Raw genomic sequence first — 26,787 nt, 5'->3', positions numbered from 1 at the left:
GAATGGTGAATTTGAACTTGAAACTTTTCGTAAAAAAAAAATTAAAAAATCAGATGGATAAATGGAAAAGGACCGTGGACGTAATAAATGAGAAAAGTATCAAAAAAGTCATAAATCATTGCATGGTGCCAATTCAATCATAAAATTTTTAATTGTGCTTATTTAGTTCTTAACCTTTTACATTATGTCAATTAAGTTCATCCGGACAATTTTGGTTGGAAATAGCTTATATGGATGTCGGCGATCCTATATGGCATAATCGGCGCTTACATTGATATATATATTTTTTTATATTCGGGATCCACCAGCCCCACCAGGCTTCGCCGCGCGCCTGACCCAAGGGCCAACCAAGAACTATACTTGGAGGGAGATTGGCCCAGCAACCCACTGCCGAGGCCTCCCACTTAAATCGCGGAACGTGATTAGAAGATTTGAACCATCAACCTTTCCAGGATCCATCGGTCCCACCGGGTTAAGATATTTTTTTTTATAAAATTTTTAAAAAATTAAAATGTTAATTATTTTTGACTATTTTTAATTTTCTTTTCTTTTCGTGGCCGCCAAAATGAAAAAAAATTATTTTAAAAAAAATTATTAGAAAAAATATCCACATGAACGCCGATCACGCCGCATAGAATAACCAACACCAAATCAGATATTTCCAGTCAAAATTAATCGGATGGCCTCAATTGGCATAAATATAAAATGATTATGAATAATTTGACATAATTGAAATATTCAAGACAATTTGGACTTATTTATTTATCTATTTATTTTTTTTTGTCACAAACTAAAGTTCTTATATGTCAATTAGAAAACGCAATACCCATAAACTGGACTTCCTTGCAAAGCAGATCCGACAAGATTTGGGGAGGGGAATAAGACAATTAGGACTTACTTTCAAAATTAAGAAGATAAACTAAATGCCTTCTCTTGCCTCGCGGGTCAGCCACGTGGCGCTATACCCTCTGTTTGGATTTATTTCACTGTGTTGGATGGACTTTCTCCACCAAGGTTGATTTGGAAAAAAGTGCATATCTGTTTTGCTATTCCCAGCTGATGACTTCCGACAACAAAACGGGGCCATTTTCGCTTGAAACCGTAAGCCTAAGGAGAACGACATCATTCGCCGGATCTTCTTTTCGTTTTTTTAGATCCCACCGAATCATCATTACACGACAAAAGAAGAGGACGATGGATTTGTCTCCCGCCCTCGTTTTACGTGCACGATGCAATAACATCATATCAATTAGGGTTTTGATCTGGTCCTCGCCCCCCAAGAAAACAAAGGACGGAAAATTAGGGTTTGGTCGGTCCACCGCCAGAAGGAGCAAAGGAGGAGAGAGAAACGGTGTTTAATTAGCAGAAGAAAATTACAACAAGGTAAAACCCAGCAAAGGCAATTTCTAAAACCAAGTGACATCATCAGCGGATTGGCTAATTAAACACCATTTTTTGTTAATTCGCAACACTGCAAAATAAACTTTTTGTAGACCCTTTTTTAATGTATGGGGTTCGAATTCGAATAATAGATTAAAGCTACGTTTATTTCGTAAAAAATAAATGATTTTGATTTTTTTTTAAAACGATCGCTTATATTGTTTATAAAAAGTCAACGAAAATGTTTAGATATATATTGTTGTCGACGATGATAATCTTTTTTATTAACTAACTTTTTGTACGCAATACAAATTATCATTTTTAGGAATTTTTTTTATATAAATCTCTATTATCTACGAAACAAACGGAGTCTAAACATCTTATATCGGTCGAAATAATTGACCAATAAAAAAAAAATCTTATCAATGATAATTTATGTTTAAATATTTTCGTGAACGATAAAATTATTTTATGTTCATTTATTTTTTTAGCAATACAAGCGGTCATTATGAAAAAAAATATATTTTTTTCAACTCGTTTATTTTTCACAAAACAAACGCACCACCCTTAAGTAAGTTGACATGATTTCCGACATCATTGGCACGATCATGTGCTTTGGTCGACTCTATTAAAACAATAATCCATCCATACATCTAAGGTACTAATCAAGACAAGTAGGACCCCCTCCAATCGGCCACCTGTACCACATTATGTTTCAATCAGAACATTGGGTGGTAACAGAGGACAAAGGTGTTGGACCATAAATTAATGTTTTTGCCAAGCTTGTGATGCTTTGCACAAGTGGACGGCTTATGGAAATCCAGGGGCCGTCTAACATGTGCACTCAACAATGTCTCCGTCTCAACAAATGTTATGCCCCGTTCATTCATGAGGTGATATAACGGAATTATTTAGGTCATTATTGAAAATGTCCGACGTTCGCCCTATTAAACCTTAATTCTTCGTATGCGGTTTATTTAATTTTTCCATACTAGCACATGATCCGCTTATTTTAACACTCATTCAAAGAACGATTTTCCAACCGGGAATTGAACTAAAGTTCGAGCTGGTCTAGTCAAGTACGAAGAATGTGGAAATCCTAAACGTGCACGTTGCCGCCATGATTGCTCTCCTTTATTTTAATTTTGTTTTCTGATTACGCTTTGCGTTCCTTAAACTTTTCTGGCTACTTATTAGAATTCTGTCGGTGGGTCGATTTTTGTGCGAGCTTTCACGATGGCTAATAATTGTTGTGAGATTGGCTTTTCTTGACACACGTGGAAAAATAAATAAATGTATTTATTTATTTATTTTTGTTTAAATTCAGGCATATCATACGAGTTTTCTGTCGCTCAAATTCGAGTTTCCCAACAACGCACCGCTCGAAGTGTAGCAGAGAAAATGCTGTGGTAAATAGAAACAAACCGTCTAAGACATAATAATAATAATAATAATAATATTATTATTATTATTATTATTATTATCATCATCATCGAGAACTTAGGATGTGGCAATAAAATGGAAAATAACGACAAAGGGAAAGACAAAAGCAGGTCTTGGGGTTTCGCAGTTTTGGACAACGTAACATGCATGTCCGGAGAATGTTGAGGTGGCGAGCCGCCGTGACTCGCGGAGGATGACGTGAAGCAACGACTCTATCTCTGCCGGGCCACAGTGCCGCCTTGGCTCAGTGCGCCCAAGACTTCGTTCCTTGAGATTGCGAGAAACCCTAGAGGTCTGCATTTTTGTCGCATCACCGTTTCAATCTCGCTATTCGGCAGAGGTCGCGGCCTCGTAATGCCGTTTCTGAGAGACTAGAAGATCGCGGCCTCCTTGTACTCTGAGTTGCCTCAGGCCAACAAGCTCAAATTCAAGACTCGAGGTCGTAGTCGAATGAGATGAGAGGGGGGAAGCGGAAGTGGAGGACGGAGAGATATCGGATCGAAGAGGGATGAAGACAATGACTATTGGCGGCGGTCACCGATGGAGGAGAAAGGCAGCCCCGGCCGCCGCGAGGGACGTGGCTGTCGGGTGATCTTCTTTCATCGGTGAATTTGGACCGATCCAAATTGAAAAGATGTGAACTGGATTTATCTCGCACTAAATCAAGCATTCGTCCGATGATCCACCGTTGCTCCCGACATCGTTCGGCCACGTGGCGAGATCTGAACACTCCTTGGAGTCCCCACGGAATACATTCCAGTCCCGTCGTTAAAGGTTGCTTTTCCGATTCCATCCCCGCCGCAACTCCAAATTACGGAAGACGTTTTCAAGAATAATACGTCCAAAATCATCCCCATCCGACATTTTGCGCGCCAAGTTCCCGTTTTTCCGAAAGTGTTTTGAATTTCGAAAAAAGGGAAAGGCCAACAAAAGGCGCGGAGTGGGTCCCCCTCACCCCCATCTCACGTGACTCGCAACAGAGCCGTACTGTTCTCCCCACTCCCACTGCGCGAGAAACGTGACGATCCGACGGCTCGTCCCGCTCGCATCCGACCGCGCACGTTCTCGAAGACCGTGGCGACCGGCCGACCCTCCGCATCGGGGTCCCGCGGCGGCCGGGGGGGCCGCCGGGCACGAAGGGCCGAGATGTCTCTTCTCAATCGCGGCATTGACTGCCGAGGGACTACCGTAACGCCGCGGAGCGCAGAGCAGGCGGTTCGCGTCCCCCCACCCCTCGTGGGGGATGGGGGCCCGGGGGACGGAGTCCCGGAAACGCCCCCCCTTGGGCTCCCTCCGTCCTTGACTCAAATTGTCGGTGGCCGCGGAATTAGGTGGGGGCTTTTTGGACTATTCGCTGTCCGGTCCGAATTATTCCCCCCCAGCCCCAGCCCCCACGTTCGGCGCCTGCCGATGCCTACTCGCGGCCTCTCCCGCGTGGGTCCACGTGGAGCGGTAAAAAATTAACGCGCTCGAGCGTCTTTTTCGACGTTTCGATTTTCCACCTAATAATGCAAATTGATATCCTTTTTCATTTTTTTTCCTCTTTTGGTAAATTGTTTGTTTTTCGACTCGTCTTTCGTTTTTCGTGGGAGCTTCCTCGTGTTTAATGTCGAAAACCTCCGGAGACGCTCCATCGAGGAAAAGTAGATGTTGACATTTGTTGTTGAACCATGATGATTAAGAAGATAATAAATCGATTAGCGAGGGATGATTAACTTGCTCTGTCCTTATGATTTGATCGAGATTACGCCTTGAGTATTTTATCGAGATAAATAAAAAGTATTGTTTTGTTTCTTCAATTTATGAAACATGCTAAATGATTTAAAATTATCTCATATTTATGTTTTTTAATAGACAAATCACTTTAGCATAGATCGACGATTCAAGTAAAAACTGAAACTCAAATGAAAATAAAAAGCGAAAGTCACTCAAAAAAACATACACACCATTTCCCTTTCTTTCGCTTGTTTACGTGTGGTTAATGCTATAATTGTTCATACCGTTAAATTAATAAGTCGATAGCAAATTGTCTTTGATTGATGAGTTACAGACACGAGCATCATACCCATTTAATTTAATTTTTTTTACATTTTTCACCTGGGGGGATATGCATAATTAGTAACCTACAATTCAAAAGTATAGTTAGAGGAAAATATCGCTCTTCTGCAATCTTTTGAGGTCGACTTGGAAGAATTATCTGCCCTCAAACCTCTTGATCTTACTAGAATAGCCTATATCTGGTCGAATTATGATGAACTTGTAACAATCTTAACTTGAGATCTATAACAACTTATATCATGCGACATGCTCATGCGTAATTATTTAAAGTTCCGTTTAGTATGCAAAATAGAATGAAATTAGGGAATTTGGAAAACGCAGAATCAAATGGACAGGAATAAAATGAGTCGGTATTTTTGTTTGATAGGCAATGGGAATGAAATGAAATGGAAAATTCTTGCATTTGGTCGCAAGAAAGAGTGCCGTGGGAATGCAATGGGGCGAGAGTTTTCTAATTAGCTTAACTCAACTGTATTTCATAAATCAAAATTTATTTACCGTAATTTGAAGTTATTAGTTGTGAATTACTAAATTACGTTTTAACGACGGCACGGACCAAACACTGAACAAAATTCTTACTAGGTACCGTAATTCGAGACGCAACGAAAAGCTCATTATTAGGCGTCGGTTTAATTACGTCGTCATAATTTCTTCCATTGGTTAAAAATACAAAGGCTCATGATTGGACTAATCACAACGAGGATTATTCAACTTTCCCTTGACTTTGGTTAAATCATGATTGGACTTCTTTTCACCTAAATCATTCAAATTTAGTTAAAGCTAGAATAAATCTGTTAAACTTGCCCTCTCCAAAAGTATTCAAATTTATTTGGAGCTAATACCATAAAAAACTCCAAATCGATATAACCGTAATGCATTTACACTAAACTAATTTTTTTATTAGTAAAAATCTCAAATCAGTACACCTATGACAAATTTACTTTATTAGCTTCTGAAAAATTTCGCTGTCAAATTGTCGAGCTGGATTACACGTGGAATTTGAGGAGTGTCTCTGTTTATGTTTTTTTACCCTCCGTTTATCACATGTGTATCGGTTTGAAGTTTTCGCGGTAATAACTTAATTTAACGGATGATAAATTCGTAACAAGTGTACGAATTTGAGGTTTTTGGGATTAAAAAACTAGTTTGCGGTAAAATTGTCACGAACGTACCAATTCGAAATTTTCAAGGGGTGAAAAAATTAGTTCGAGGTTAAATTTGTCACATACATACCAATTTAAAGTTTTTTTTTTGTGGTATTAATCCATTTATTTATTTTTTCAATAAAATATCTCTCCATATTTTCCTTTTTGGGTTGCTCCCTCCCTTTACACTTTTCTCATTCCGGAATATAAAATTAATAAGCACCTAAATATCACTCACGGACGGGTCCACGACAAAAATGATAACTAGCTGAGATCTAATTCGATTGGGAATTAGTCCCGGCCACGTGACATTAATGCGTGCTAGCTAGCTAGGGCACGCACCTTGACCCCCTGTGGCTCTCGCGCCGCCTAAATAATTTCTGGACCTGTCCAATGTCGCGGGATTAGTCTTAATTAATACGAGACAGCCCACTAAATACTATTCAAGTTGGCGGATCGAATAATTATTGGAACCATTCAATTATTCTACCTATATATTTTTTACTTTTAATTTTTTTTGTTGTCAATTAAATGGCAACGTTATCCGACGCCTTCACCATGTCAATGCCCCCCTTCTAACTTTAATGCTGTAAAGAACTTGGAAAATAAAATAAATCATATAGAAGTTCTTGTTTGTTTTGATCGGTCCTATCTCTAACGCTCATCTCTCTGACTTTTGCTCTGTTACTTCACGGGAATCGAATCCCGTGTCTATAATACTAGCGTCCCCAGGGATTGGCGTCCCCATTCCCAATCCCTTTTTGTACATATGGAAAAAAAAAATGCTTCGAAATTTCACTGCGTGAACATCTAGAGGCAATAGCTTTCTCGATGTATTAAGGATAAATTCATGCGATCCTTGCATATACTATTATTTGTTTCTCCATCCATATACAAAAATATACTAGGCACCTTATCTCTTTTTTTTTTTTTTTAATTCGGTAGGTTGTCTCTTTTTTTTTTTTTTGTCGGAAAAAAGTAAAATAATAAATTCATAAGTAGATTCCCGGCCTTTGCTTTAAATACTTAAATAGCAGAACCAAAATTTCAATTGACAATGTTTGGCTTAGGTAATATTTTGGTGAAATAAGGATGAGTTTGGTCATTATGATGAAAACCAGAATATGATATGTTTTATTCTATTTTGTGTTTTGTATATGTCTGGGATAGGATAAAGAGGATATATAAGGGATATAGCCCATATAAAAATATCATAGAAGAGAGAGCGGGATAGACATGAATAGAATTTCTCAAGAGATAAGGAGAATCAAGTTTTTTCCACAAATCACTGCCTCTCCTTCGGGCCGAGCTACCTCTCCATTGAGCTGGGCCACCTCGTTAACGGCGGTGGTTGTCAAGCGTGGCCGCCTTTCCGGCATGCCAGGCTAAGGTCTCCGAAAGCAAAATCAAGTATATCCACGATCTCGTTCGTTAATCGATAATTTTGCGTGAAATGAGATCACGCCTATAATGAAGCAAATTCCCAAACGAAGTTTTGAATGTTGGTGCTACTAACCTACCGTAAGATTTAAAGGAAATAAAGGAACAATAGATGCAGAAAATTAAACTATGCTCAAAATAGACTATATATTCAAGAACACTTGAAAATTTCTAAAACGCGAAGCTGCATCTCTTAAGTCAACTTTTTATAATATCTATTGTCAAGATAAGATGAGTCTTCAAATCATACGATATAGTAGAGATATTTTTCAAGGATATTTTCCTTTTGTTAGACATAATTTGAATATTTTCTATTGATTCTCCGTATCTCTCATAATTGCAGCTATATCTCTTTTTAATTGTGCGTTTCCTTGATGATGTGTTACTTCATATAATCATCTAATAAATCAAATAGATATCGTGTGCTCTTCAACATAAATATCCTAGTATAATAGCTTCTGCATTCATATATCTGCATTACTCTTATCTAGATAAAAATGAAAGTTGGACTACGCACAACAATCTAAAGCTAATTTACTTTATTCTTATCAGTATACAATTCGAACTATATAATTACATGATTTATGATACAAGTTTCTTTAATGTTCATGCTTTTTCTCCTTCTAAATTATACCTTATTCTTCGATAAATGGAATTCAATAATTAACGAAATTTTGTTTGAGCAACTTTGTAAATAATAGGTAGATAAGTTTTTTGGAATCACGAGATAAAAAGACGAAAGCTATACTTTTCTCTATATTTTGATTGTCAGTCCAAGTAAGTGGATGTAAACCTATATTTTAAACTATATAATTTATCCAATAACAAAATTGTATAATCAATACTATACTAAAAATAAGTGCATTTGAAAAGTAGCAAATAAAAACCACAATTTAAGGTATAGAATTTGTCAATTTAGTTAACCACAATGGATGTCGTTTTATAAGACACGTCATTGAAATTATTACTTGCATTATATGAACTAAACAAGCAATTAGCTCAATTGAAAATCGCATTAGGAGATTTTGTGCAAACTATATCACTTAAACAAAATGTGTAAATATCATTTAAACAGCTTTTGCTGAATTGGGTTAAATACAAAAATATATAATCCAAAAACCATTTAGATTAATTTATCCGTTAAAAGATGAAGGGCTATTTATAGTAGGCCCCAAAAGCTGGAACAACGTTTGCAATTCCCAAGTTTGTGAATAATGAAGTATTGACTACTCTTTTTTTTTTTGGTCCAATTTATTGACTACTCTTAGCAACCCTATTTTTGCTACTAACTTAGTGCTCTTTACGCATGATTTGACCGTCCAAATTACCAAGTGTTAATTACATGATTTGACCATATCATTAATCTCAAGCGCTCATGAATACGTCATTATCGTGCCAAAAAATAAAAATTAATAATACTTGACAGACAATAACTTAAAATTAATTTCTTGAAGGCGGATTTCTCATTACAGTCCTTTAGTTTTTTTTTTATCATTTATTATTTTCATTATGCGTGTGCATTTTGGCAAACTTTTTAACGGAGAACATTGCAAATTATTTTCACTTGTTATTCTAATTGATATTTGAAAAACAAGTCAAGAAAGTAAATGAAAAGTAAGTATGGTTCTGAATTTTCGTTTTCAATAAAAGATCTGGTGATTTTTCTGAATTTTCTTAAAATAGCTTGCAAACATGCTAAAATTACCTTGGATCGGATCATCTTCATCCAAAGGTAAAGATTACTAAATCGTTAACGACTTGCAAAGTCATTTATAAGTGCATTTCGATTACTTATCCATTTCAAGAATCGCATGTGGCGATTTCGATAGGAGCGTATATGTAAACGACTTTCATTCCTTTTTGTCTCTTCTTATATCAATTTTTACGAATTTACTTTTTCCGATTATGAACCTAAAGATTCTTTAAAATAAGCAAAAATAATATTGTCTAGTTTTAGAATCACATCCAATGTCTTGAATTTTTTTGAATTTTGAAATACATTCTTCATTGGAAAATTATTGAAAACCATAGCTATGAAAATCAATTTTGGTTTCTAAAAGGATTAACAAAATCAAGGGCAAAACAACATAGTGCACCAGAACAAAAAAAAAGATAAACGACGTCACCTTTTCCACATTTTTGCCACGTCGGGACACGGACGGTTGTTGCCCCGTCAAGCCGTCACCTTTCAAGCTCCCCCGCTCCCTCCTCCTCCTCCGCCTCTGGTTTTTCTGCTTGTATTCATCTTTCCCTTTTCCATTTTTCGCTTTTATCCGTTTTGTTATTGTTCAGTTATTAAATTTCGAAAGAAGGAAGGAAGAAGAAGAAGAAGGAGAGGAGAAGGAGGAGGAGAAATTCCTCGAAGGTTCTCTGCTTCGATTCCCACACGCGCGGGCGCGAATTAGACCAAAATCCTGGAAGGAATCATCGCGTCGTATCTCAAGTATCCCACGGGTTTGTTCTTTATCTTTCCCCAATTACCTTTTCTCGTTCTCGCACCGTCCTGAGCCGTCTGACATCATCTTTCTGCAATATTAAACGCCCTGCCAAAAAAAGAAAAGAAAGAAAGAAAAACAACAGGACCAAGAAATAGGGAAGAAAAGGGCAAAAAGGGTGTCAAAGGACAATCTTGGGTTCGTGAAATTTACTGTGCGGGTGTTTGATGGGTGGTTGATGTTTTTGATTGAGAGTCAAGACGAGTAGGTGGTCAATAAATTTGCAGAGATGGTGGAAATGAGATCTTTGGAAAGAACAAGTCCTTTTCGTCTTTGAGATTTTGGGAACAGCTTTTCTTTGGTTGAGTGTGATTGAAATGTTCCAAAGATTGGAAGAAGCGGGGTCTTGGTCCATGAATTGGGCGGTGGATTGGTTCTATGTGCTCGAAGTCTGGGACATTTTCGTGTGACGGGGTAAAAGTTTTGAGGAGGTAAAAATGCAAAAATTTTTGACTGAGACAACGTGTTTCCTTCGGAGAAATTTCTGTTTGATGTTGGGAGAAAGGTTTTTTTTTTTTTCCCCATCTCTTTTGTAATTCAATTTCGGAATCCAAATCGAAGACGTGTTGAGCTGTTACCATCCCTTTCTTTCCATATCTCTCTGTCCATCACTCTCTCTCTCTCTCTCTCTCTCTCTCCTGTTGCCACTTGAAACCTCCTTTTGCAAGCTGTAATCGAACGGGAAGCACTTTTGGACTCATCTCATTCTCTCCCTCGTACTCTCTCTCTCTCTCCACAACACCACGCTTTCTCTCTCTAGAACTCTCTGTTCTTCTTCTCGTTCCCCGTATGAGCCATCTCCCAATGTCACCATGATCTAGAGACGCCTCGCTCTGTTGCTTGCTCCACGCGTCTCTCACTCTCTCTCTCTCTCTCTCTCTTCCTCTGAAGCAGTTGGTTTATCTGAATCCACACGAGCTCTCTTCCTCTTTCTCTGTGGCTTGTGTGTCTCTCCCACTAGGACAAGAATGAGACTAAATTCCTAGCTCCTTTTAGCGTTTCCCCTTCTGGGACTCGGCTAAATCTTGCAAAAATAGGAAAAGCTCCAATCTTTAGCTCATCGAATCAAATTGTACGAGGTGGGTGTTTCCTAGATCAAGTTTGACGTTTCCTAGATCAAGTTTGACGGAGACCAAGACCAACAATGGCACCCTCATTTGATTGGTGGGCGAACGAGGGCCACAAGGGCACTCCCGTCGTCGTCAAGATGGAGAACCCCAATTGGTCCATGGTGGAGCTCGAGTCGCCGTCCGAGGAGGACTTCCTCATCGGCGGCGACTCCACACCGTCGAGCCGGTCCCACGACAAAGCCCGGAACAAGAACGCCAAGCAGCTTACTTGGGTCCTCCTCCTCAAGGCCCACAAAGCCGCCGGCTGCCTCACCTCCATTGCCACTGCAACGTTCACTCTCGCCTCCGCTGTGCGGCGCCGTGTCGCCTCCGGAAGGACTGACGCTGATGCCGACGATGCCGCGACCGACAATTCTCGCGGTGGCAGAGAGAAGGAGAACACCACTGTGAAGTCCAGGATCTACGCGTGTATAAAAGTGTTCCTTTGGTTGTCGGTTTTGTTGCTAGGATTCGAGGTTGCTGCGTACTTTAAGGGTTGGCATTTCGGAGCTCCAGAATTGCAATACCTGTTAGCTACACCTTTAGGGGTTAAGGGTGCCTTCAATTCCTTGTATTCGAGGTGGGTTTTGATTCGGGTGGAGTATCTCGCTCCACCGTTGCAGTTCTTGGCCAATGTGTGCATTGTGCTGTTCCTTATCCAGAGCATGGATAGGCTAGTTCTGTGCCTAGGGTGTTTCTGGATCAAGTTCAAGAAGATCAAGCCCGTTCCCAAGGAGTACGGAGCTGCGGTCGATCCTGAATCAGGCGAGAACGGGTTCTTCCCCATGGTTCTTGTTCAAATTCCCATGTGCAACGAGAAAGAGGTGAGGATGTTTACCCCACCGTTGATGCTGAAAAAATTCTTGTTACTTTAATGCTGGAAGAGATGATTTTTATCTGATTCTTAGGAACTTCGTTTCGTAGGTGTATCAACAATCAATAGCTGCTGTGTGTAACTTGGATTGGCCGAAATCGAGGTTGCTAATTCAAGTTCTTGATGATTCGGACGATCCCACCACGCAATCTTTGATTAAAGAGGAGGTGCAAAAATGGCAGCAGGAAGGAGCCAACATTCTGTACAGGCATAGGGTAATTAGAGATGGGTACAAGGCTGGTAACCTCAAGTCTGCCATGAACTGTAGCTATGTGAAGGATTACGAGTTTGTGGCCATTTTCGATGCTGACTTTCAGCCCACTCCTGACTTTTTGAAGAGGACGGTTCCTCACTTCAAGGTACTGACGAGTCTCTTGCTCAACCTGAGTTGTGGAATTGGCCGAACAAATGAGCATTACTGTGGTTGCTGTAATAATTGAGTGGGATTGTTAGCTTCGTGATGCTTGAACTGGTCTTGTTTTAAATATCATGTCCGATTTGTTATTCCAGGATAATGAAGAGGTGGCACTAGTTCAGGCAAGATGGTCCTTTGTCAACAAGGACGAAAACTTGCTTACACGGTTGCAGAACATCAATTTGGCTTTCCACTTCGAGGTGGAGCAGCAAGTAAATGGCATTTTCATCAATTTTTTCGGGTTCAATGGGACTGCTGGTGTTTGGAGGATAAAGGCCCTAGAGGATGCTGGTGGTTGGTTGGAGAGAACCACGGTGGAAGACATGGATATTGCTGTCCGTGCTCACCTTCGAGGCTGGAAATTTGTTTTCCTGAATGATGTTGAGGTAATCGGTACTTTTCAGCTTATCTCTGAGTAAAAATTGAGTGGAAATTATCCAATAGAGAACCTTGCATCAGTTTTACTAACATCTAAATTTATTAAGGAAAACGATTATTAAGCCGTGTTTCCCATTGCATCACCATAGTAATTCACCAAGAAGAAGTAATGATATATGTGCGTTTATATAGTTTTGTAGCTTCATAATATTTTGGACCTGGCACTTGCAAAAAATCAATTTAATCCTTCAGTTTAGTGTTTTCTATATTACCAACATAATGAGAAGGTAGAATTCACAACGGAATTGTTATTTTAGTCATCAAGTTTGGGTATCCCATAGATCTTTAAACAGTGTATTAAGACGCTACGTGCCATGTTTTCTTTCACATGTTACAGTGCCAGTGTGAGTTGCCAGAATCATATGAAGCTTACAGGAAGCAACAACACAGATGGCATTCTGGCCCAATGCAGTTGTTTAGGCTGTGCTTGCTCGACGTTATTCGATCCAAGGTACTTACTATCTCCTTAGATATTGTCAGTCCTTGCATATCAGGCTTAGTGATGTCTTTTGAGTAAGTAATGTGAAGATTTTGACTTGCTAGTTTTCTAATTCTTGTTTTTCTCAATGCAGATCAGCTTATGGAAGAAGTTTAATATGATCTTTCTGTTTTTTCTGCTACGGAAACTCATATTGCCTTTTTACTCCTTCACCCTCTTCTGTATCATCCTTCCTATGACTATGTTTGTTCCCGAGGCTGAGCTGCCTGCTTGGGTCGTATGTTACATTCCAGCCACCATGTCCTTTCTCAACATTCTTCCTGCTCCGAAATCCTTCCCGTTCATAGTACCTTACCTCCTCTTCGAGAACACCATGTCCGTCACTAAGTTCAATGCGATGATATCTGGACTGTTTCAGTTAGGAAGCGCTTATGAGTGGGTGGTGACCAAAAAATCTGGTCGGTCTTCTGAGGGTGACCTTGTGGCTTTAATTGATAAGGAGCCAAAGCACCAAAGAGGCGTTTCAGTTCCTGATCTTGAGGAAATGAAAGAGGAAATCCAAAAGCAGGAGAAATTAGCCTCTCGGAAGAAGAAGCATAATAGGATTTATGTGAAAGAGCTTTCTTTGGCATTTCTTCTTCTCACAGCATCGGCAAGGAGTTTATTGTCGGCTCAGGGCATACACTTCTACTTTTTGCTGTTTCAGGGGATTTCTTTCTTGCTGGTGGGTCTGGACTTGATCGGCGAGCAGGTCGAGTAAGTCGAGCTCTCGAGTTGACAACTCGGGTAATATTTTGTGAATGTAGAAGCCAGAGAATGGGTGGACGGGGCACGCAAATAATAATACTGTACACCGAGCAGAGGAATCTTTAGAAGTTGTAGAGTAATGGGGTGGTGCTTTTCTTGTCCTTAGGTTCCACCCTCTGTATAAACTTAAGTGTGCAGTTCCACCCAAATACAAAAAAAGGAAAGAACCTTAAATTGGACAGAAACAGGAATTGCCATCTTGGAGAGATGATATCGTTAGCGACGGGGATGCTTTCTACTGTCCTGATGCTTTTTAGTCTGCTTTCTCTATTTAATTTTTTTTTTCATTCTTTTGTTTTTGAGTCAATTCTTTTGTAAGAAATACTCTGCTTCAAAACACTCAGAAAGTGAGGTTACAGTTGAAGCAGATCACTTCTTCTTGCAGTGCAGATTACCTTTGATGACCTGTCTTTTTTTGCTGCTTTCTTCTGGCTATTTTGGTTCAGTTCAAGGCAATCTTTTTGCCCATTAGCTTCATTTCAGAGAATTGGTGTATAGGTTCTTATCAGTTGTCTTGCCTCAGTTTTATTACTATAAGAAGAGTTATCCTGAGGCAGTAAGAAGAGGTGACAAAAACTGAGCTTCAAAGTTCTGCATCTGCTGTTATCGAAGCAATTGGAGAGTGCTCTGTTTGGACTGTTGGCATCAGGGTGAATGTGAAAACCCATGGAAAATTTCCGTTGGCTTCGTCATGGCTATCTCTATTTTCTAATTTAGAAGAAAGAGGCAGTCTGTCTTTTCCTCCATTATCTTTCACCTTTGCCCAGTGAAACTCTTGCTGCTTCTCAGAGGGCAGGGAAAGGTTTCTTCTGTTTCATTTTTTTTCTGTTTTTGGGTTTTTTGACTTACATGAAAGTAGAGCCAAGTATCTGCACATTCCTATTTTATAGGTCTTCCATGCTCTTGCAAATGACCCTTTTTTGACCTGGATGAGTTATGCAATGCACATGGTTTCTTCCTCATGCTGCCACTATCATCCTCCCTCCACCTACACCTTACCTTTCAGGCTCTACCCTTCAGAATAATTGGCTAAAAAAGTGACCTTCAGCTCTCAGATGGGCATTGAAGTGGGGATTATTAGTGAGGAAATGGGCCAAAGCATGGATTAGTGAGCTTCAGCTGTAGTTATGGAAAATGCAACTTAAAGACAGTGAGTGGATAGGGGGTAAGCCTTGTTTTATTTAAGCACAAGAACATGCACATGGGAGAGTTTTTCTGTGATGAGTCTGTCTGTGATTGTCTGATGTTGCGTGGGGAGAATGTGGCCCATCCCCATCTCAAAAAGTACGATCTCTCTTGTCTCACCAAGTTATGGTTGGAAATGCAGCTGGACCTCTCCAAAACATCTCTCTCTCTCTCTCTCTCTCTCTCTCTCTCTCTACATCACCATTAAATTGGAGATTCAAAGCACAAATTCTAGTTTGTGCAGCTTGACCATCTTGTCTTGAGAGAGCTTTATGGTTTCCAAGGGAAAGAGGCCCTCCAGCTGATCAATTCGAGTACTATTTGTCACTGTCGGCTGCTCTTTTTTGGCCTTTCACTGTAGCCTGATTGAAACTTGGCATTAGCAGAAAGAGGAAAAAAAAGATGGTTTCTTTTTCCATGTTTCTTTCTCTTTTGGCCGAATCTTTTACCGACTGTCGAGACTCTGTTTTCTGGACGAATTCATCTTTCTATCTCGGTTCCAAGAGTAATCTCAAAAGAAATGATTGTACCGGCCTGGAGGACAACATTCGGAACAGTGTCCCCTGCCGGTAAAATGTGAAAAGCATAGGAAAATGTTAAAGCTCGTCCGTAATAAAATTTGGAAGGGAAATCTGTTTAGTCGATAGCACATCGGTAAATTGCCAATACTTTTGGCGCAAGCACCAATAGCGTGTGGAATGTTTTTAATAAAGTTTATTTGGGGCCGTGCTATTTCCACTTCTTTCTTGGCTAATACATTTCCTATTTCAGCGTCTTCAGCATATTATCCTTCATGGGTTTCACTCTTTTTTTCGTATCTTCTCATACTATTCCACCCAAAGTGTTCCCTTTTTCTTTCTCTTCAATGAGATGTCCATTTGGTTTGTTTCCTTTTTCTTTCTTGTGTGTCCGTCCCACCTTCCATCTTATCTCTCTTACAAGACGATGTTGGTGGTCTTATTAGCGGTCGGAATGGAGACTTGTTGCGCTGGACGTTATTGCCACCTGGTTGGACCCCAAGGGAGCGGTGGCGGCAGGGGTAGAAGGGCTCGAAGTGGTGTTTGAGGAAGGGGGAGACGGTGTCGAGGGTGAGGTCTCGGATCTATTGAAGGAGGTGGTGGTAGTGGTGGCGGGCTTTGGGGAGAATCTCGTTGTCCCAAGAATAGGCCTCGGCGTACTAGGGGGTGGATGAAACTCGCACGAGAAAAGTTAGACGATGTCATTGATTGATGTCCCTCTAATTGCTCTCTCTCTCTCTCTCTCGCATCAATCCAAGTACTCGAATGGTTTATCAAGGTGGTATGTGCGAAGGTTAAAAGGATAGTTTGTGTGGGCGAGAGAGAGTGTAGTAGAGAGAGATGAAATAGAAGAATTGGTATGCTGAGGGTGAGACTGGTAGAGAGAATCAAGAGTGGCTCGTTGAGGCAGAGGTTACTTAGTATGTCTGTCACGGTGAAGAAGAAGAAATGCAGAGAGAGAGAGAGAGAGAGAGAGAGAGAGGAGGAGGAGGACTCTGATGTTGGTGGTCCTGTAGTTCATGGTCATAATTCGGTTGACTAAAACTATGTCGGGAGTCATGCTCTCCATGGTCATAATTCTGTAGTTGATGAAGAAAACAAAGAAGCAAAAAAAAGATAAAACCCCGGCAACGGAATGTCTTCCATTGCTTACGATGAGAAAGAGAAAACATAAAATTTTTGACTTTGAAGCTTCATCTTCTTTTCCCCTTTCTTTCTATCTTCTTGGCTAGCTGGAAAATGTAAATGTTTTTTCGGAACGGGATCAAGATGAGAGCGTGTTATCTTCAATCACGGATAATTGATGAATTACCACCGAGACTTGAACCATGATCGGATTTAATTGAGAGAAATAAGAGAGGGCCAGAATTATCTCCCGGAGAAAGAGAACGCAAAGAAAGAATTAAGGAGGAGGAGGGAGGTGGGAGCCGCAAAAAAGAAAAAGAAAGAGACTAAATAACGGACGATGCTAAAAAAATGAGACCAACGGAGGATAATATGGTCAAAATATTGTTATATGGAGTGTATTAACTAGAGAAGTGGAAAAAGCGCCACCCTTTATTTATGTAACTTGCTAATGTGTCAAAGTTACGAACTTTGGTAGAAATGATTAGCTATTTTGTTACCCTAGTTATTAACGTCTATTTTTCTGTTTTCAAAACTACCGATTGTCCTAATGATTTTACCAGCATATATTTGTTAAGTTACCAATGCGTTAGGAACTCTTACAGACTGACCCCAAAAAAAGAAAAAGATTCTAACTCTTACATGAAATTATTACCCCTGATTTATTTGATTGTTTCGAAATTACTTACGGTTCATATAATTTACTAGCATTTACTTGCACATCTTATCGACGTGTAAGATTTATTAACACTTAAGTTGCATTTGTCGTATAGATTTCTCTTATGGATATGATAGGATATGAAATCCAATGATTTTGCTATATATTATCCACCGTTTGGTAAATCACGATAATAAAATCTGATTTTTTCGCATGCTATTTTGTCGTATGAACGGGATATGAGCGTAAATAAATCTAAAAGTTGCGGAAATGGAGATGGCAAGAATATCTCGTTACACTCTTGCCTACCTCACTTTTATTGCTTTTTTTATTATTATTTTCCCTTCTTCTTCCTTTTAAAAAAAAAAAATTGTTTTGTTGTTTTATTTCATTTTTCCCCTTCCATCATTCTCTAATTAAATTTCATTAAATAGTAAATAATACTAATATTCCAAAATAACTAACATATGTCATGAATATAAACATAAATACTTAATATATTGAATTTAAATTATAAGATAGAAATAAATTTGAAAATAAAAATAGGAATTAATAATAATGAAATTGTTGTTATTTTTTTGTTATTTTGAATTTTTCTATTAGAAATCAAATGTTATTTATATTATAATAATATTTTAATTTTATTAATTTAAGAAACTTGTTTTTCGAAAAAAATAACTTTTACATTATGGATTTTAGAAATCCTATCTACCTTTATCACACCTCCCCATGAGATAATTTTATCCAAGCTATATCCTTCTTATATCTCACTTTATCCTGTCATGGGCGGGCATGAAACATAGGATAATCCTGAATTACATTCCGACTACCAAACACAGTCTTATAATTATATTACAAACTCTTTTTTGATCCTTTAACTAGTGTTATTTGATTGCTTGAAATTATTGAACATTCCTATACTTTACCAACATTTATTTGTTAAAGTTAGCAAGATGTTAAATTTAGTAACTCTTATAAGAAATTTACGTCGCTTATAGCTGTCGATTGAAGACTAAGATAAGTTATCAAGTGGCAATTTTTAAGTGATGATCTCATCATCACATAAAGGTTTTTACAAGAAAAGACAACGTTCGGATACTGCATATTGGTTTCTTGGAAAACATAAGCTAAAAAATAACTTTTCACAGCCGTTGAATTATAACCTACGATAAATTCTTAAATGTTACAAAAAAATTCTTAGGAAAAAAACAAGCTTTAGAAATCTGAGTTACCTTTCATAAATAAATCTTTCCACGTAATTGTTTATGCAATTGATAGTAATATGTGAAGTATATATTTTAGACGGTGCTATTTCCACCCCTTATATGGCTCAATCCACCCAATTTTCACTGAAAAGACAAAATTGCCATAATTATGATTTCTCATGTTTTAGGAAATCCATGTACACCGAAGGCACAATGTTCTGAATTAATCATTAGTTTTTACTCGCGTAGAAATTAGTTTGGTCGAAAGAGAAATTTTCAAGAAACCTAATTCTTTTCAGCCTTGTCTAGCAAATTTGTGGATTAATCCAGAAGTAAAATCTTGAGAAATTTTAACATTGACACTTTTTTAACGCAATGAATTGTTTATAAACTTTCACATTTATCGTGCCTATCACCATCAAACTCTTTGTTATCAGCTGTCTTTTGTACACATATTCGTATAATTGGATGATCGATGAAACCACCCCCCCCCAAAAAAAAAAACTCTATAAAGAATTTTTCAAATATAATGATAGTTATATTGTCTAATATAAAACTTTAAAATAAGAAATGTAATTAAATCACGGCACTCATAAAACAAGAAATATATTTATTTTTTAAAACATGCCAGTGAAATCTTATCATTTTGGATTGACAAGAATTAATACCATCCATGTGGTGTTTTAGAAAAAAAATATATAAAGATAAACAAGGGTTTAATGGTGATATGCACAACCAAAGCAAAATTTCATGAAGATAAGATTGCTTTACGAAATTGTCTATGTTAATCTCTAAATTCAACTTGACAATTAACCAATAAATTTGCTCAACAACATAAAAAAAAAAAAAAATAGATTTCTTGGCAATTGTTCTTTTCGACAAAACTTATTTTACGGAAGTAAAATCTAGACATAAAAACAGAACATATTGCCTTTAATATACACGAGATAGTCACATTAAACAAACACACAACATGTGAAATGTTTGGTTAGACAACTAGATTCTCAACGAAAACAGAAAAGAGGATAAAAAAGAAGGAAATTAGATAAACTCGGGGCTACCACTTTAAATTGCAATTGAATGATTGATGGCAATTTTGCCTTTTAAGTGAAAACACGGGTGGATTTGGTTATATAAAGGATGGAAATAGCGAGGCCCTAAGTTTAATATTGATTGGGTAATTTTCGTATTAAATGTCAGAGCAAAGTGCTTTCGCGGATCGTCTCTCCAACCATAGATTAGACGAGTAGGTCCTCCGGTTCGATCTTCAATTAACTCCATCTTTATTGTCTGAGCAAGGGTTGTTGACAGAAAGGTGGGTGACGACACCAAATGCTGCAGCTTCCTTCTTTTGAACAGCGACAGAGTCAAGCCCGTTAATGGCCAAGAAAGTGCACTGATTCTCTCTACCTTAACATGGAGGTCGAGTTATCATGGCGTTTGAATGAAATCGGTAAAAGGAAACCGAGGGGTGAGGAGCGAGAGACCTCTCATCTCTGGTGCCATCTTGAACATACGGCTCGGGATGATTGAGTCATCTGCATATGGTTAGCTTAACGATTAAAGAACGAACTTATGTGAGAACGAGAACGAGCCGACCCCGGCCTCTCCTCGATCGACCTCCATCCGTTCAAATAAAGGAGATGCCACTAAAGCAACTACTTTCTGACCGGATTCCATGGGATGGTGGTAGACATGATCATGAGCCTCATGGCTTGCCAGGAGGCCCGAAGTGGCGTATGGCCGGTAAGGCGAGCCATCTCCTTCTTGGGCCTAGACCTCTCCATTACTAAGAGAAATAGACCGAACCATTAGAATGAGAAGAATGACTTAGATTTAATTTGCCATCTACATCAACAATCGTAGTCACAGAACATGAGTCCAGAATCACTATGTGCTTCTGGTTAATGCTTAAAGTCATCATCCTCTTCAACTAAAAATTTGCAAAGAATGAACAGATACAAGTTCATAATCTATACAACTCTTGTTTTCCCGAGCGCGCTGAATGGAATGGAATTCACAGAATGCCGCTCGAAGTAATCGAAAAATCCTTGGCTGTGGGAAAGGAGATCTTTGCATCTCACATTCTTTGCTCTGATTTCATCCCCCCTTGGAAACGGAAAGAGTCTTGCGTTAAGTTAGAAGCGATATTGAAAATGATCAAGAAGGCCGAGAACTCTTAGCGAATTTGTCCGTTGTACTTAATAATGTCCATACCTGAAATGGAATTGAAACCCATATCGTAAAGAGCTTGAAGCTCGCCGTCCAGTGGAGCCTAGGCACAAAAGAAGATCGCAAATGTCAGTACATTAAAAAGCAAATCGGAATAGATTCTGCGTGAAGACTCGTTGCAGATAAACCTGACTTAAGGGAGGATACTGATCTGTGCTCGGCAAGATTGGCAACATCCCCTTAAGGACTCCTTGTGAATAAAGGTGTGGTAAGCCCATTCCAGGATTGAGTGCCAGATTGGACACACCACCACCTCGCAAATGAATAGTCTGGAAGCCATAAAAATTAGAAGTTACTAACTCGCTAACCAATGTCTTATTGGCATTTTTGCCGAATAGAGTTCACCATCGTGTCAAGATCAGGTGTGTTATTGCCCTTGACTTACTTCTTTAGATAGAGCCTTTTCTAAGTCGATGCTCAGTCCAGGGATGAGAGTGGAAAGCTTCATTGACAAGAACTGCATAATGCAAAAATAAAAACAAAGGACAGACAAAAGGTAACAATGAGTTAACCCATCTCATTTACAGTCATCGTGCAGTTTGGTTGTTAACATTTGCTATGACTTCACAGGTTGCAGATCAGTAGAATTTATCCTTCCCCACATCATCTTGTTATTTGGCTGATGACCACAGTGACATAATTATGTTATCATATTTCGGAGAAAATAAGAACTAGGTGCAAGATGAATCAGGTTAAGTTTTCGAACATAGTGCCTCAGTTGTCCGAGGACCTCAATGGTAACTCCTTAAAAACAACAACGTAGTCCTGCAGCCCAAGGAATATATTCAGAGATGAAGCGTACCTCGACTTGCTGTTGCAGGGACTGCACATAGTTAATAATTTCGTCGAGCATCACTGCCTTCCCAGTAATCTGAGCAAAAAAATCACTAAAACCAGTGACGGTCCACCCAAATCATAGGAATACATATCTCAGATACTGGCCTGCCATTAATTACCTTATTGCATCCTGGAACAAGCTCCTGAAGCATTCTCATCCTCTCGCTGATTTTCTCTCTTCTAACCTGAAACCGAAAAGAGTTTAAACTCTATAAGCATTAGTCCTAAAGTGCTAATTCAACTAGGGCCAATAGGAATTACTCTTTCCGCGAGGCTGTGACTGTTGGTAGCTTGGCCTCTTCGTGCTCGCACATGAATATAATTCTCCTTGGGAGCTTCCCTGCCATTAGAAGAATCATCTTTTGATTGTTTGGTATTTTGTTTAGGAAAATCACCACTTTCAGGCTGTTCAATCTTCTGTTTCTTCTCGTTTTGCAATCTCGGAACATCAGAATCCTCCCCCTCATTGTTCTATCACAAGCAAACATCGATTTTCTAATGACATTAATATCGCACATAACTAGAACAGAAAATAAAAGTCACCATATTGTGGACATGGTTGCAGCATAAGTCGATTCACCTTATTTGAGCAATGGCTTCGTTTTCTTCTCCTATCTTCAGCTGAAGATCCAACAGGTTCCTCTCCAGAATTTTGGCATTCACAAGATTGTACACCTTTGTCTGAAACCCTCTCACAGCTACTGCTATTTAAGTTGGAAGCACTATTTGGCAGAGACCCATGATTAGCTAGATGATTAAGTTCGGGCAGCCCAAAGGAGCCATCGACCATTTCAGATACGCTGCCACTTCCAACGTACTGAAGCCTTGGATCAGAAAGGCATTGAGCTAGTTGAGTAGAGACGTTCCTCCCGAATCCTTGGTTATCCATTAAAATCGGATAAGATGAACTGACAAAGTTGCCGTGGGAAACAAACGAAGAACTCCCATAGTTCTCATTATGACTTAATGAGGCCAGTGTATCCCACCCGGAGGTAAAGAAAGGGTCAACCGAGATTGGAGGTCTCTCCAACGTGGGCATTGAACTCATAGCCATCATGGGAACTTCTTCAGATACGGAATTGGCAATAATGCCCGAAGATGGACAATTCGCTGCGCTATTGCCTCCATCATGAAACCCCATATCATCTCCACCACTCCCACCACTATTATTCATATTCAGGATGCAGAAACCAAAGTTTTGGACTCAAAGAATCGCCCTATTGCTAAACGAGTTATAAAAGTATAATGTGAAAAGTGGGTTTTAACCACAGCGAGCTGGTGATATATTGCAGGACTCAAAAAGAAGCTGGTGACTTTGGTGGCAGCTTTATAGAATCCAGAGAGGCAGCTAAAGAAGAAGACAGGAACCTCTCATTTTAGCATCTAATAACGCAAAGTGAACAAATCCGAGATATATCAGGCACAAAATCCACAAGAGCACCAGCTTCTCTTGCCTATTGTTCTAAGGAAAAAGGAGAAAAAATACACCAGACAACCTCACCCGAACGAGAAGAGAGATGGGGAAAAATTCTCCTTACAGAAAAGAAAGTGAACCTTTCAGAGCATAAAGTAGAGGAAAACCAACAACGAATGACAAATTGGTGAGAAACAGCTCACTTGTGACCGACCCAACAAATTGAAAGCAGATTCCTCCTCTCTTCTGCCTGGCAAAAGAACTAACAAATGCCTCAAAACTTACACTCACATCATCGCTCCAAAAAGAGAGAAACAAGGTTCGCTCAAGGATGCTTCTTCAATAAGACCCAATTGCACAAAAAACCAGTTCTATCGGAGCAACGACCTAAGGAAGAAGAATGATTAGGGCAGTCAATGCACATTGACCATTCCAATTTCTTGGAGCTAGACCCACATGGTCCCTAACAAAGAAAAATGGGATTTGCAGATAAACCCTTTTCAAGGTACTTTCAGAGGGTACTCAGGACAAAGCCGAGAAGACTAATGTTCCACTTGAATTCTGCAACAGCTGAAATTGGCAAAGGGTTTTCAGCTCAGTCACCGCCAAGAACGAGAGTGCCTCCTTGCACCCTTTTGAGCCCTTGAGGATGTCGCCTTATATTACACAAGTCTAGCTTCTCAAGAGCAGAAAGAAGTCGTCAAGTTTCAACCTTGGTGCTCATCAAAAGAAAATGCAGAGAGCTCCAAGCAGAGACAGAGAGAGAGAGACTGAGGGACGGAAGTGTGTGAATAAGTACACTGATTAGGAAAGTGGAGACTTTTGCTTACCATCTGAAGCTGGTCTTGTTAACTGCATGACTTAAAACAGAAAATTAGACCCAACTCCTGCCAACAGCTCCCTGGTTCTTGAATTATTGCAGAACCTCCCTCATTTTTATATCTTTTTCTTTGCCCTTCCTCACAAGCATCTACCCTCTGTAAGTTCTTTATCAGTAAGACGTATTTAACTATTCTTATCTCCTGTGCTTTTCAGTTTCTGTTTTTTTTAATCTAAGATGCTTAAGACACGGCCTTTAGGAATTTTCACAAAATCGAAAAGTGAAAGAACCACACCACCTCACGCCGAAATTCATTCAACGGTTGATGTCTATCGCATTTCAATTCGACAGTGAAAGATTATATGAACATAATGTCTACCCTTCTCATCGAGGCTAAGCGATTCTTCCTCGATATTAATCTTTCTTGACGCTTTTTTTCAACTCTTTTTGGTTACTGACACGCTTGCCAACTATTCCTACAGTGGTTTCTTTGCTGTTACAGACACATTTTTCTCAGAGCCAACTAACAAGCCTCCTTATTTTATTAGGGTTGAGAAAGTTTATCGTATGACTAAGATCCATCATAGTTCCATAAGCATTCATCGTTTGCTGGCTTGGTAAGAAACGAACAAGAGCTTCCCCCAACAACCAGTGAGAAGAGAACTCATTCTTTAATTCCATGGGATCGTGGATCTGGGATAAAATACCCATTTATCTTCTTGGATAATTGAATACGTATTGTTTGTTTTCGTTTTGTCTGATTTGGACGTAGTTTTTTTTTTTTTTTGGCAGCTTATTTTTAGACATGCTGGTTAAAGAAAAAAGAGTAATTTAAGTTTTGTGAAGCAATAGATAATTAAAAATGCAAATGAATTCAGAACACACAAAAAAAAAAAAAAAACTCGAATACCAGTAGCACACGCAAGAGATCTGAACTCAACTTTCAAATGTAAGATTTCCGTTCAGTTTGTTATATACCTTGCGCTCCTTATGTATTCCAAGTTTGATGTTGAAATCCTATGTATAGGCTCATATACGGAGCATCTTGAAATAATACCTGGAGCGGGAGATTCGATTAATTGAGATTCAGAAGCGTTATGTTACTCACGAATGAATTTTTCGAGGGAAAGATAGCTGGAACTTTTTCGAGTTTTAATAATTTTGGGGAGCTTTTTAGTATTATGAGAAATGGAATAATGCGATGGGGGATATAATCATATGAAAATTTATCCCCGTGGTCCAGGTGCTGGTACAGTTTCCAGCTGTTGAACTGCAATTCCTGGTACTAACCTAAACTAAAGCCAACTAATCCAATCCTGGTCAAATGCCAATAATCTGTCAAAGGCAATGTCCGGCTGTGATCTTGCTGGAACCTGAGATTATTATTCCATTTTTTAATTGAATTAGAAAAAGGAGGGGGGTTATATATATATATATAATAGATAGCTTTTAGTCCTCTCTCTCCGTGCAATATCCACTGCGAAACAGTTCACCGTGCCCCTCTTAAGGTAACCGTAGGATGTAGGCCGAACCTAAAGAAAAGAATTATCAAGTCAGGATCCATTTATTTCGTGAAATATTTAATATTTTTAAAAAAATGTTGTCAAAAAAATACGACAACATTTTTCGATAATATGGCTGCCATCCGAAAATGAACTAAAAATAATTTTTCGTTTGAAGGAAAAAACTAAATTTTGAATTTTTCTAAACTACCATATACTATTTGTGTGATTTAAGGGATACTCTATCATCGGGGTCTCGATCGCAAGATTCGGGATCTCTCAGGCCTAGCCACCGAGAACCCGAACATGGTGGCTTTTGACTTGGATGCGGGAGCCGGGTATCCAAGCAAGGCCATCAGAGACCCGCACACAAGCACTTGGGTCTTCGATCCATTCTTGTGGAACTTACGCTTTACCTTTAGACTTGGGCGCGGGAGCTAAGTACCTTGATATGGTCTCGGTGAACCTAGGCAAGGGCACCGGGGTCTCTAGTATGGCCGTCAAGACTAGGGGGTACAAGGCCTTGGGCTGAACTCTGTATGCCCAAGCCCCAACGCTTGTGACTTGGGTATGAGAGTCGGGTATCCGAGCACAGGCACCGGGGTCTTGGCCTAGCCGCCAATGAATCGGGTTCGACCTCGTGTGGACTCAAGCGTGACAAACTAGGTAATCGGGCATGTTGCCGAGAATTTGGGCACAAGTACGTCTCGAGCCTCGCCTCTATGCACTTGGACCGTTGGACCCGAGTCATCGAGGTAGAGCCTAGCCTTTGTGGACCTGGGCTTCACCTCGATAGACTCAGGCCCTAAGTCTATGACCCCAAGCTTGGCCTTAATGGACTTGGGCTTGGGGGGTCAATTAGTTAGGTGTAGGAGTCAAATACCTAAACATGGCCGTCGAGTACCGGGCACAATCAATTATGACACGAGCATGGGCACCAGGGTCTTCGATCCGACCTCGAGGGACTCGGGCCCATGTTTTCTAGACTCGACCCGGCCACGGTTGTTGAGTACTCGGGCATAGGCGCCGGGACCCGGGCTTGGGCACCGAGGTCTCGAGCATGATCGCTAAGGATCCAAGCACGGACATCGGGGTCCTACGTTTGGCCTTTGGGACGCGAGCTTCAATTGATGAGGACTCAGGAATGGGCATCGAGGTTCCCACGCCCAAGTAAGTCTTTGGTCGAATCCCCGATGTTTAGTTGAATTTTGGAAATGCAAAAAAATAATTTTCTTGAGTTAAATGAAC

The 26,787-nt window shown here is 39.5% G+C and overlaps 2 protein-coding genes and 1 long non-coding RNA gene across 8 annotated transcripts; 1 reads left to right on the top strand and 2 right to left on the bottom strand.

Moving 5' to 3' along the window:
• Nucleotides 1-10,413: 10,413 nt before the first annotated feature.
• On the bottom strand, nucleotides 10,414-15,426 carry LOC115739524. Of its 2 annotated transcripts, none has more exons than XR_007197440.1 (3): nucleotides 15,388-15,426; nucleotides 10,682-10,840; nucleotides 10,414-10,599 (listed from the first exon to the last, which is right to left on the bottom strand). It is a non-coding gene; the product is annotated as an uncharacterized LOC115739524 (long non-coding RNA). The 2 variants fall into 2 exon arrangements; XR_007197439.1 differs by having other exon boundaries at nucleotides 10,682-10,883; nucleotides 15,388-15,424.
• Nucleotides 10,608-14,427, top strand: LOC115739523 (probable xyloglucan glycosyltransferase 12). Its single transcript, XM_030672651.2, has 5 exons — nucleotides 10,608-11,894; nucleotides 11,995-12,303; nucleotides 12,455-12,745; nucleotides 13,135-13,248; nucleotides 13,370-14,427. Exons 1-5 carry the CDS (start codon nucleotides 11,106-11,108, stop codon nucleotides 13,994-13,996), a joined length of 2,130 nt encoding a protein of 709 aa, XP_030528511.1. The 5' UTR covers nucleotides 10,608-11,105; the 3' UTR covers nucleotides 13,997-14,427.
• A 5,118-nt stretch (nucleotides 15,427-20,544) lies between the features above and the next one.
• Nucleotides 20,545-24,140, bottom strand: LOC115739598 (transcription factor bHLH74). 5 transcript variants are annotated; one of them, XM_048275091.1, is made up of 9 exons: nucleotides 24,017-24,127; nucleotides 22,384-22,949; nucleotides 22,065-22,274; nucleotides 21,923-21,988; nucleotides 21,769-21,837; nucleotides 21,352-21,423; nucleotides 21,095-21,235; nucleotides 20,952-21,009; nucleotides 20,545-20,843 (listed from the first exon to the last, which is right to left on the bottom strand). In XM_048275091.1, exons 1-9 carry the CDS (start codon nucleotides 24,048-24,050, stop codon nucleotides 20,815-20,817), a joined length of 1,245 nt encoding a protein of 414 aa, XP_048131048.1. In that variant the 5' UTR covers nucleotides 24,051-24,127; the 3' UTR covers nucleotides 20,545-20,814. The 5 variants fall into 5 exon arrangements, with proteins under 5 accessions (XP_048131048.1, XP_048131049.1, XP_030528637.1 ...); XM_048275092.1 differs by lacking the exon at nucleotides 20,545-20,843 and having other exon boundaries at nucleotides 20,914-21,009; nucleotides 23,421-24,140; XM_030672777.2 differs by lacking the exon at nucleotides 20,545-20,843 and having other exon boundaries at nucleotides 20,914-21,009; nucleotides 22,384-23,893; nucleotides 24,048-24,140.
• Between the last annotated feature and the right edge of the window lie 2,647 nt (nucleotides 24,141-26,787).

Source organism: Rhodamnia argentea, chromosome 2, assembly GCF_020921035.1.
Source record: "Rhodamnia argentea isolate NSW1041297 chromosome 2, ASM2092103v1, whole genome shotgun sequence".
NCBI lineage: Eukaryota > Viridiplantae > Streptophyta > Magnoliopsida > Myrtales > Myrtaceae > Rhodamnia > Rhodamnia argentea.
The sequence above is the reverse complement of the archived record's forward strand: the minus strand, read 5'-3'. Positions and strand labels throughout refer to the sequence as shown.

Bases quoted from the DNA above. Each gene is read 5' to 3' on its own strand.
- LOC115739598 (XM_048275090.1), bottom strand. From the start codon at position 24,050: ATGGTAAGCAAAAGTCTCCACTTTCCTAATCAGT. The intron at 21,838-21,922 runs GTAATTAATGGC...TTTTTTGCTCAG, and splicing joins TTGTTCCAGGATGCAATAAG to ATTACTGGGAAGGCAGTGAT. The intron at 21,424-21,768 runs GTACGCTTCATC...TGCATTATGCAG, and splicing joins CCCTGCAACAGCAAGTCGAG to TTCTTGTCAATGAAGCTTTC.
- LOC115739523 (XM_030672651.2), top strand. From the start codon at position 11,106: ATGGCACCCTCATTTGATTGGTGGGCGAACGAGGGCCACAAGGGCACT. The intron at 11,895-11,994 runs GTGAGGATGTTT...TTCGTTTCGTAG, and splicing joins CCATGTGCAACGAGAAAGAG to GTGTATCAACAATCAATAGC. The intron at 12,746-13,134 runs GTAATCGGTACT...CACATGTTACAG, and splicing joins TTTTCCTGAATGATGTTGAG to TGCCAGTGTGAGTTGCCAGA.